Here is an 11,034-nt window from a genome sequence, read left to right on the forward strand (position 1 = left end):
AGGCAGCCCCTCTCCCCTTAAATCAGCGCCTGACCTAGGCGGCCAGAAGTGGTTGAGTCTGGCTCTCTCCTGCTAGGGCTGGGATCACTGGGTCAGAGGACCCTAGGCCTTAGTCACCCACCTACCCTCGGAGCCTCAGTGTCCTCATCTGAGAAACGTGTACCCCTAAACTCAGGGTTTAAAATGAACATTCAGTGTGGAGCAGGACATCCTGAGTGGGCATAACGGGGGCCATCCTCCCACTCCCTGAGGTCGGCACTGCCTGAAGAAAGCTCGCCACTCCTCATTTATCTGACCTAGGGAGGTCCACCCCAGCCGGAGGTGACTTTGCAGCCCCTGGCCTCTACCGCTTCCTGAGTTATCTTGGGAACAGGCCGTGGGGCCTTCTCCAGGGAGACCACTATAGGGGGGAGGGGGTGCCATTAGAAGCACCCAAATCCCTCTCCAGAAGACCAACCAGGGAGGAAGGGCTGTGGGACTAGCCTGGGTGGGGATGGGACTTCTGGGCTGGTAGAGTTGCCTGGGGGCCCTGGCCTCGGACTTTGGCCCGGGCCGGGAGGGCCAGGCACTCTCGTCACAGACCGGGTTCCTGGCCCGTCCCCCAGTCAGGAGACTCCAGCTCCTCCCCCAGTCCGCCCCGCCGGCCCGGGGAACTGAGCGGTCCCTTTAAGAGCGCGCGGCCCCACCCGCCCCTCCGGGCCTGATCCGAATTCCAGGGAGGCGGGGCGGGGACGGTGGGCGCAGTGGAAGCAGCGGCGGGACTAGGATCCGCTGTGGCTGCGGAGGCGCCTCTCGGCGGCGGCCTGGCCCGGCTCCGGCCCCAGCCGGGGCGATGCTCCCCGAGGCCGCGGGATGAGCCAGGTGAGCGCGGGGACCCCCAGCACCGCCGCGCCTTGACGATGTGCACTGACCGGGAACCAGGCGGCGGCGGCGGCCTCTGTTCCCTGGGGCTGTGTGACCTTGGGCGGCCCTGTACCCTCTCTGGGCCAAAGTCCGGAAGGACAGGCCGGGCTGGCGGAGGCCATTCCGAGTCGTCGCCGCACACTCCGGCTTGGGCTCTAGGGAGGTTCCTCGGAGGCGGGGCCTGGCCCCGGCCAGCCGGCTGCCGATCGTGTTTGGGATAGTCAACGCGGCGGCTTCCCCGGCTCCGCCATCCATTGGTCTCCGCGACCTTGACGGAGTTTATACCTTCTCTGCGCCTCAGTTTCCTTATCTGTAAAATGGAGATAATATCACAGCGCGCTCAGCGCTGACCAGGATCAGTGCAGTTGGTGTTACTATTACTGCTATGTCATTTGTTATAATGACACTTAGGGAAGGGGGCTAAGGGAGGACCCTGGAGCTTCCTGGAGGAGGTGGGGTCGGGAGCATCCCTGAGCAATGGAGCTAACCCCTTTCTGAGTTTTGACCTAGGCTCCTTTCCTGTCCACTGTGAGTCCGAAGCTGTGGGCTTCATCTCTTTCTCTCTCTCTCTCTCTCTCTCTCTCTCTCTCTCTCTCTCTCTCTCTCTCTCTCTTCCCCCCCCCCCCAACCCTATCACAAAAGGGCAGAAGGGATGAGCTTCCTCCCTGCCTGGGAGGGAGCACTCAGCCAGGTCCCCCAGTTGCCCCCCCCAAGAGTGAAACAGCAAACACTTATGGACACTAAGTCATTTATAAAAATTATTCCATTAGGTCCAAGAGGAAGTAATATTATTGTGCCCATTTTGCCAACCAAGAAACAAAGATGCAGAGAAGTTTCTCACAGCTGGGGCTCAAACCCAGGCATTTGGCTTGAAATGACAGGCAGGTGCTGGTGGTCAATGACTTAGTCTGTACTGAGTGCTTTCTGGGTCCTCGCAGCAATCCCGACCTGTGTTCCTGCCCACAGTGACTCGGCTGGCCCGGGCATGGCGGACCCAGTGGCGGGCATCGCAGGCTCCGCAGCCAAGAGTGTGCGGCCATTCCGCTCCAGCGAGGCCTACGTGGAGGCCATGAAGGAGGACCTAGCCGAGTGGCTCAACGCCCTGTACGGCCTGGGGCTGCCCGGTGGTGGCGATGGCTTCCTGACAGGGCTGGCCACAGGCACCACCCTGTGCCAACATGCCAACGCTGTCACTGAGGCCGCCCGTGCTTTGGCTGCTGCCCGCCCGGCCCGCGGTGTGGCCTTCCAGGCACACAGTGTGGCACCTGGTTCCTTCATGGCCCGTGACAACGTGGCCACCTTCATCGGCTGGTGCCGCGCAGAGCTCGGTGTGCCCGAAGTGCTCATGTTTGAGACCGAGGACTTGGTGCTACGGAAGAATGAGAAAAGCGTGGTGCTCTGCCTGCTGGAGGTGGCACGGCGCGGGGCCCGCCTCGGCCTGCTCGCCCCTCGCCTCGTACAGTTCGAACAGGAGATTGAGCAGGAGCTACGTGCAGCACCCTCGGCCCCCAATGCCCCCACTGCTCCCACTGCTGAGGAGGACACTGAAGAAACTGCCGCTGCTCCGGGGGTTCCTACCCGTGGGCCCCGCATGACGCCCAGCGACCTGCGCAACCTCGACGAGCTGGTGAGTCCCTTGGCCCCTGCTATGATCTTACCCTGCGCTTTGTGCCAGGAACCAGACAGCAGAGCCAGTGCCCACCACTAGTCCCTGAACCTATCTGCAGGACAGCCTGCCCCATGGAAAGGGTGCATGTGTTGAGCACCAAGTGTACACCTGGCCCCAAGGAGATGAGCAGGCCCATGGAGGAAGAGGTACACGGTGCGGTCACATGGCCCAGCTGGCCTGGGATAAAATCTGGGTTCCATTGCATGACTACACCCCTTCTTTATGTGCTAACTAGGTACCAGATAAGTGCTGTGTATTCCTTTATCCAGGGGCCACATGATTTGAGCCCCTCCTGTGTTCCTTCAACCGAGTGCTAGATAGTTGTATCCACCACAGCACAGAGCTTGAGGTTGAGTGGGTGCCGGTGGTGCTTGGCCCTCGGCAAGGTGCCTGGCACACAGTAGGTACTCAGTGAGTGCCTAGGGAAGTTCTCAGGGGATCTGCAGGCCCCTCGCATTCCCCAGGGCCCTGGGCATATCACTTCTCTAGGAAGCCAAGCCCACAGCTGCTGCTGCTGCTGGAGCTGCAGACTTAGTTCTATTCTACTATGCGCATAGGAGGTGCCAGAGCATGCCCCCAGCTTCCTCCTCCTACTCCGAAGACCTAGGTGTCCCTGACACCCCCGCAGCTTCTTATCAAGGGCTTAGGACTATGATGTGTCCATCCTGGAGGGGGGTAGCCGGATGGCGTGGGCAGAGACTGCCACCCCACCCCTGTCCTGGTTCAGGGTCACCCGAGGCTCCACCTGCTCATTTCCTCCAGCTCCGCTGTGGGTGTGGAGGCAGGCAGGGTTGCCCACATAGCCAGCCTGGCAGCTCTGGGCCTGGAGGCACATGTGGGCAGATATATGCATGCCAGGCGGGTGGCTTGTGTGTGCATGTTGGTGTGTGCTGTACCCCACATTTGTGGCACCCCGTCTCGGTATGATGTGGGCCCCCTGCACTTGTGTCCTGTAACTTGCCTCCTCCCAGGACCTGGCCTCCCTATGGGCCTTCGTGTCTGTGAAGTGGGTGAAGGGAGAGTGAGGACAGCTCCAGGGCTCCCCCAGGCTTAGGAGCTATGAGGAGGTGCCTTGTTGGGGTCCCAGGCCCTGGCCTGAGCACCATCTGGTTGGTTCCCTGACCCCTGATAGCCAAAGGGGAAGGCTTGCTCATGGAAGGTCAAGTGTAGAGGCTGCACCCAAGTCTGGGGCAACACAGCCCATGCCCCCATTCACTGGACTTCCTCCTGACCCTGGGGTCACTGACGTCAGGCTCCAGGAGGAGGGACTTGACCCCTGACCTCCAGCCTTTCCTCGCTGGCCTTAGGTGAGAGAGATCCTGGGCCACTGCACCTGCCCAGACCAATTTCCCATGATCAAGGTCTCAGAGGGGAAGTACCGCGTGGGAGACTCCAGCCTGCTCATCTTTGTGCGGGTAAGAGGGAGGGGCTGCCTGGCAGGTGGCAGCCCAGGGGTTGGGCTGCCAGGCCCACGGGACTGGCTGTGAGTCGCCCTTGCTGGGCTCCTACAGGTGCTGAGAAGCCACGTGATGGTACGCGTGGGTGGCGGCTGGGACACATTGGAGCATTACCTGGACAAGCATGACCCTTGCCGCTGCTCCTCCTCAGGTCAGTGCCCATGGCAGGGGCAGGCAGGCAGCAGGCTCCTCTCTGTGGCTCCACCCCTCACATACCACCTGTCTTCTCTCCCTGCAGCCCACCGCCCACCCCAGCCAAGGACCCGCACCTTCTCCCCCCAGAGGGTGTCACCCACCCCCAGCCCCCGAGCTGGTAGCCCAGCCCCGGGGGGTGAGCGCCGGGGCTCCCGGCCTGAGGTGACACCCATTAGCTTACGCAGCTCAAAGGAGGGATCTGAGACGCCACTCAGGTAAGAGGCAGGAGGACATGAGGGTAAAGGGTGTAGAGGGTGTGGGGGCGTCCTCCCTAGACTGGATGACGAAGGAGCTGTGTTCCAGAGTGACTCACACCCTGGGAAAAGTTCCCGTGGGTGGGGACTGGCTTGGCTTCCCCTCTCCATGGCAACTCAACCAAATGAACAACACAGCTGGGGCGGGCTCTGGGCCTGGGTGGTGGCCAGTCCAACCCCGCTTCCCTTTGGCCTGCCCAGGAAACAGGCAGGCTGGGGACCAGGAGCTTAGGGCCCTAGAAGCCTTGCTTCTTCCTCTGCCTTGGGGTGGGGGTGGGGGCCCTGGCTGCAGGAAGCTACTGCAGAGTCTCTCACTTCTCCCTGGAAGTCCCCAGGACACACAGAAAACTTTGACAGCCCTTACCAACACCCGTCAAAGCACCACAGGTGTCTTCCCCGCCCCCTACCAACCACAAATCTGCTTCTTCATTCCTCTCCCTGCCCTTTCTGCATGCCAGTCCTCTTTCCGTGATGCCCCATCTCTCTCTCTTGTTCCCCTGCCTCAGAGCCCGAGACCAGCTTCCCCCCCACCCCCGCTCTCGACGCTATTCCGGGGACAGCGACTCCTCAGCCTCCTCAGCCCAGAGTGGCCCCCTTGGTGCCCGCAGTGACGACTCAGGCACTGGTCCCCAGAGGGAGCGGCCCAGCCGGAGGCTGACAACAGGTGCCCCGGCCTCCCTGAGACGGCCCCCTGCCCCTCGCAGCCAGTCCCGAGACCGGCTAGATCGGGGGCGGCCCCGGGGAGCCCCAGGAGGCAGGGGAGCCCAGATGTCGGCCCCCAGCCCAGCCCGACGGGCCCGGAGCCAGAGCCGCGAGGAGCAGGCTGTGCTGCTTGTGCGGAGGGACCGAGACGGGCAGCACTCGTGGGTGCCGCGGGGCAGAGGCAGTGGGGGCTCCGGCAGGAGCAGCCCCCAGACTCCCCGTGCCCGCAGCCCTGCAGCCCCCCGGCCAGCCCGGGTCTCCAGCCCCAGTCCAGAGTTGGGCAGCACACCGGCCAGTGTCTTCCGCACCCCACTGCAGCTTGACCCGCAGCACGAACAGCAACTGTTCAGGCGCCTGGAAGAGGAGTTCCTAGCCAACGCCCGAGCCCTTGAGGCTGCTGCTGGTGGAGCCCCCACAGAACCAGCCCCTTCCCCAGCTCGGGCCCCAGACCCTCCAGCTCCTGACTCAGCCTACTGTTCCTCCAGCTCTTCTTCCTCGTCCCTCAGCATCCTGGTTGTCAAGTGTGGCCAACCAGGGGACTCGGGCCGGATGACCAATGGGCTACCTGGGCACCGAGGTCCAGCCCTGTCCAGCTCTTCCGATGAAGGCAGCCCCTGCCCTGGTGTTGGGGTGCTGCCAGATGCATCTGGGAGCCCCCTGGCTGGCCCTGAGTCCCCAAGGACCTGGGCACGGGGCCGGATGGACACACAGCCAGACCGAAAACCCTCACGAATCCCCACACTTAGGGGCCCCCGCCGCCCATCTGGACCCACAGAGCCCGGGGCCTGGCATGCCCTGCACTCGGTCAGCCCAAGGGCTGAGCCAGAGTCCTGGATGTGATGGACCAGCCTAGCTACTACCCCCCAGGCCCTCATTCCTTCTCTTTTTCCTTTGTGGCCTTAACCCCTCTGCATCAGGGAATATCCCCCAACCCCATGCCTCTCGGGTACCAGACCTCATGGGACCAGACTCCTTGGGACCACATGGCACAATGGGACCTCTGCTGTACATTCCGATTGGGGGATGAGTGTTGCTATTTAATTACTAATATTATTGAATGCCTTAGAGGAGGCTGGGCCAGTCCAGTGAGGACCCCTCCTGAGGTCCTGTAGCCCTGAAGAGCCTGACAGTAAAGTTTTGTTCCAGCCACTTGTGTCTGCTTCTTGGGAATTCAGTCTGGGGGCCATCATAGCCCTTTGAGGGCCCTCATTAAATGTTGGGATTCTGGAATTAACTGCCTGGCAGCTCTCATCTCCACAATTAAGACTACCCTGTCCGTCCCAGAAATGCCAGATGCACTGGAAACATTCCCCCTTTATTAGCTCGGGAGAGGTGTGACTTAACAATTTGTCCAATGAGGCTCCAGGAGCAGTCGAAGAGTTTACAATCAGAGTCATAGTCAAGTCCATTCCATCCAATAGGATTGTGACCCAATGAGGTCCCAGAAAAGACTGATGTTATACAAAAAGTCTTGGGCCTGGCTGGGTCCAATGAGATTCAAAGAGAGGCCTGTCGCCCAGGAGACTGGGTAGGAGCTTTACTTATCCAATCAGGGAGGATACTTCTGTCCAATCCAGGTCCTTGGTGGTTGCACTCAAACTGTCCAGCTCCCCCATGGGCTTCGTGATGGAATTAGGTCACATGAGGCTGCAGCGCGCCGGATGTAATGCCCCTTGCAGCCGCAGGGCTGGGTGCGCAGGGCGGGCACGCACCAGAGCGCAGCGCAGCAGCTCCCGGAAGAGACGCAGCACGTGCCAATTGTACTTAGCAGAGCACTCGAGGTAGCCGCAGCGCCAGCCCCTGCGTACGAGGGTGGCCAGTGCGCGCCGAGGCCCGAAGCGCAGCCGCTGCCGGTCCCGCTTGTTGCCTACCACGAGGATGGGCGCCTCGGGTGCGCCCGCTGGCCTGGGGGCCAGATGGGAATGAGGGCCGTGGTGCCGGGGACCCCGCGGCCAGAGAATTCCCCCCAGTGGGCATATACATTCAGGCGCTTCCCCTTTTGCGGCCAGAGGCCCCCAGCAAACACCAGACGCATGTGGCCCCAAGACCTTCCCATGGCAAAAGGCCTAGCCCAGCAGGCCTGAGACCAGGCCCAAGACACAGGAAGAGCCCACCCACTCCCCTCTGGCAAAGGCCCAGTCAGACTGGCAAACTCTCCCCCACCACCTCCAGCTGCGTGCCCACCTGGTCTCCGCTATGCGCTGCCTCAGTGACTTCACATAGTCGAAGCTGTCTGGGCTGCAGATGTCATAAACTAGCACGAAGGCGTCCGTGTCTTGCAAGCTCCAGTCCTTAGGGTCCAGCCACTCCTGGGGGCGGGAGGCTGGAGTTTATCAGAGCCCCCTTCCCACTCTTCCAAGTCCTGACCTTCGCAGGGGCCTAACCCCATAGTTCATCCTCAGGCCTTGGCCATCCCCATCCTCATCTGTAAGCCCTGGCCCCCAAGTTCCTGGGCCAGACTGTCCTCATGGCCATCAGGGTAAACATTTCCAAACTGCCTAAAGCCGGTCAGTCACCACCAGCCCTCTTTCACTCTAGGTCTCCTCTCCACCCACCCTCTAGTTTTCCCCTCCTTCCCCGCTTCCCACAGCTCAACAGGGGTCAATCCTTTCCCTCTAAACCCTGGCAGATTACTACTTCTAACACTAATTCCAAAGCACTGGGTCCTCAGAGCCCACTGATTGTAGGAGCTTGTAAACGCTCAGGCCTCTAGGCCTAAGCACACGTTCTTATTTCCACCTGGAATGCTTTTGCCACTTCTTTTAATCAAAACTTTACTCATCCTTACAGGTTCAGTCCAAATGCCACCCACTCCTGGAAGCCCTACTTAATCCAGTCTGCTTTTGCCTCTTCACCTCTCGGAGGCATCCAGCTCCAAGGATTCAGTCTGTTCTTGACTTAGCATAAATTACTAAAGGAGACTTTGCTCCAGGTCACAGGAATGAAGGAGCAGAGAATGCCCCTCCTCCCCCCAAAGTACACCCCTGTATCTGGCCCCAGCTTCTTTCACTAAAGCTCTGTTCAAGGCCCCAAACACTCAACGCTCACCCTTAGGGAGACACGACCACGCTCTGCCACCCACTGATCCAGACCCACCAGCGGAGGCTGGCAAATTCAGAAGCATTTACGCCAGTGAGAAAAAGCCAGTTTGCACAATCGCCCGGTCTCCGGCCTGGTCCTGTGAGCCTCCAGGCCAGAGAGAAGGGCTGAGACACACAAACACCAGGACACACACATTCATCCTTCAATCCACGAACACATTTGGGCACCCTGGGGCTGTCCATGCGGACAAGCACGTGTGCACCGAGTACCCCCTCCCCCCCTCCCCACGCTGTCACACGCTCCTTCGCCCCTGGAACCGCTACCTCTAGACTCTCGGGGTTGTGACCCGGGCCAGCGGCGTCGCCGTCGCGGATGCTCAGGTCGTAGACAGCGCCGTCGAGCAGCACTGCGGGACGGTAGAGGCGCGGTCCGTTAGTGGGCTGGTGGCGCTCGGGGTAGTCACCGAACAGAAACTGGCGGATGATAGCCGTCTTGCCCACGCCCGGGGCGCCCAGTACGGCCACCCGCAGGCTGCCCCCCATGGCCGGCGCGCACTGCCGCGCCCCGTGCTGGAAAATCTCATGCGCCGGCGCCGGGCCGTGCGCCCCGCGCGCCCTGCCCGGTGCGTCCCGGCCCCGCCGCGCTCCTCATCGCTACCGGTAACACTGAGGCCCGGAGAAGCCAGGCGAGGACAGAGCAGGCAGTGGGAGGGCACACAGACAGCCGAGAAGGCCGACGGCGGACAAACGAGTAGCTCCGGCGGGTGCAGAAGAAGCACCGAGAGAACAGAGCCGGCGCGCCGCGCGCAGACACCGCCTCCGCTCCGCAACGCTACCGGAGGCGCCGCCGGCAGCGCGGAGCACCAAGGTCCGACCTCCTCGCCGCGAGGGTCCCGCAGCAGAGCCGGGCTCGGGGGACAGCGCTGCCCTCGGCGCCTCAGTCCCTCCGTCCTTCTCTCGCTCCGGCGCCCGGAGTCGCCGCACCAGCCGGCGGCGCGAGCGAACGAGCAGAGCCTCCGGAGGTGGCGATGAGGTAACCGCCCGCCGCCCCTCCCACCTCCCCCTACTCGCCCGGGACGCCCCTCCCGGGAAGGGTCGCAGGAAGGTGATTGGGGTGCAGGGAGCCCGTGAAGGGACCTAGCTCCTTCCGCGGATCGCGATTCTCTCAACCCGCTCCAAAATAGAAGCCCTTCCCGCCCACGTCCGCTCCTCCAAACAGCGCTCTCCGAGGCTGACTCCAGACAAACCCCGGCCCGCTAGACTCAGGCCGCCCGGGGTCGGATCCGTCCCCAGCGGTGTGACCTTGGGCGAGTCGCCGCACTGCGTTGGCTCTCTGCTCCGCATCCATCAAAACCAGACACCATTTCTTGAGAGCCTACTACATGCGGGGTCCTTTACTAAGCAATTCCATGCGTGATCCTTGAATCTATAGCCTCAACCTGGTATCTCCATTTGAAAGGAGAAAACTGAGGCCGGAGAGGGGATTCTCCAAAGTTGGGGGCAGTGGGTAGCCCCTGACCCACAGCTTTATGGTCTCCTCCGAGGAGCCCTCCCACCTTCCTCTGCCCACAGGGGAACATGGGCAGCACTAAACAATATGTCAAATGACAGTCATCGAGGGAGGGCAGGACAGGGGGTGCTGAGCCTAGTACACACCGGTTTACAGCAGCTTAGCCCCAAATGCTTGTCCCAACAAGGCTGAAAGATCCAGAAATTGGTGGACCCCACCTCTGTCACTGCTAAGGCCAGGTTTTCTGCCTGAGACTCCACCTGTAACTCTCTCAAAGCGCCAAGCCACTCTCCCTGGAGCTGGTGAGAAGATTCTTCCCCATCAGGCTTGGAAGGCCTTGATTTGCCCAGCTCCCCTCTCCTCTGCCTCTGCCTGCCTCCTCCACATAGAGGGGACTCCCACATCTCTGATCAAATGCTCAGGTATTTGGTGAAATGGACACACTGCTCTGTTTCTGCATTGACCAAAGTTTTCACTTACTGTTTGCCAGGATGCTGAGATGGATTTAAAAAATAAAAAAATTAAAAAGTCCTACCTTAGGAGGGAAGGTTCTAGAACACATGGGATCCAGGAACTGTAAGAGCACAAACATCCACTCCCCATCCTGGGGGAAGTAGAGGAGTGAAGAGGAGCTAAACCTTGAAGTGGGGAGGGCGTGCATCCTCCAGGGAGAAGGTGATGGCCACCAGAGAGTGTTTCTCCAGAGCATTGGGTGTGTTTTCATTCTCCCACATTGGATTAGGGACCTGGATCTGCTTTCACTCTTCTCAGCCACTAGGGAGCTCAGAGCCAAACTTGTGGGTATCTCTGGCAGTTGTTCCAGGTCTTCAAGCCCAGCGAGGGGGCACTCCTGGCTTCATCTTCATTTCCTGCCATGATATTTCCCTTTACCTGATTTCCCCACTTTGTAACTTTTCAGGCTTCTGGATTTTGTGAGCCGCCTCATTTCCTTTGGGGAACAAGGCAGGGAGTAAATAAACTAAGTCTCCCCTCCCTTTTGGTACTCAGCAGACTCTTTTTCCGTAAGGTTCTCCGTGTGGCCTACTCCACTGCCTGGAGCGCCCTCCCTTCTTGCTCCTGTACATCCTTGGGAGCCAGCTCTGGGTGTCCTTCTTCTGGAAAAACCTTCCTTGCTTCACTTTCCGACAGAGTGCCTTCTTGGGCAGGGCTTCTTCAGGAACAGGCAACAGGGCTGGTGGAGGGCATACCTGGGATCCGGTATGGTTTCTCAGGGCGAGGTTTTGGAATGATGGAGGACAGTGAATGTCCTGTAGTTCCCATGAAGCCCTATAGACTCTGCAGG

At 60.6% G+C, this 11,034-nt stretch overlaps 2 protein-coding genes across 4 annotated transcripts; one reads left to right on the forward strand and one right to left on the reverse strand.

Moving 5' to 3' along the window:
• Positions 1–612: 612 nt before the first annotated feature.
• GAS2L1 (growth arrest specific 2 like 1) lies at positions 613–6,329 on the forward strand. 2 transcript variants are annotated; one of them, XM_033098116.1, is made up of 6 exons: positions 613–861; positions 1,842–2,530; positions 3,880–3,987; positions 4,084–4,180; positions 4,268–4,439; positions 4,985–6,327. In XM_033098116.1, exons 2-6 carry the CDS (start codon positions 1,889–1,891, stop codon positions 6,018–6,020), a joined length of 2,055 nt encoding a protein of 684 aa, XP_032954007.1. In that variant the 5' UTR covers positions 613–861; positions 1,842–1,888; the 3' UTR covers positions 6,021–6,327. The 2 variants fall into 2 exon arrangements, with proteins under 2 accessions (XP_032954007.1, XP_032954005.1); XM_033098114.1 differs by having other exon boundaries at positions 615–861; positions 1,870–2,530; positions 4,985–6,329.
• A 74-nt stretch (positions 6,330–6,403) lies between these two features.
• On the reverse strand, positions 6,404–10,702 carry RASL10A (RAS like family 10 member A). Of its 2 annotated transcripts, none has more exons than XM_033098118.1 (3): positions 10,267–10,702; positions 7,365–7,489; positions 6,404–7,085 (listed from the first exon to the last, which is right to left on the reverse strand). In XM_033098118.1, exons 1-3 carry the CDS (start codon positions 10,453–10,455, stop codon positions 6,818–6,820), a joined length of 582 nt encoding a protein of 193 aa, XP_032954009.1. In that variant the 5' UTR covers positions 10,456–10,702; the 3' UTR covers positions 6,404–6,817. The 2 variants fall into 2 exon arrangements, with proteins under 2 accessions (XP_032954009.1, XP_032954008.1); XM_033098117.1 differs by having other exon boundaries at positions 8,546–10,700.
• Positions 10,703–11,034: the final 332 nt, after the last annotated feature.

Source organism: Rhinolophus ferrumequinum, chromosome 25, assembly GCF_004115265.2.
Source record: "Rhinolophus ferrumequinum isolate MPI-CBG mRhiFer1 chromosome 25, mRhiFer1_v1.p, whole genome shotgun sequence".
In the NCBI taxonomy this organism is placed as follows: Eukaryota; Metazoa; Chordata; class Mammalia; order Chiroptera; family Rhinolophidae; genus Rhinolophus; species Rhinolophus ferrumequinum.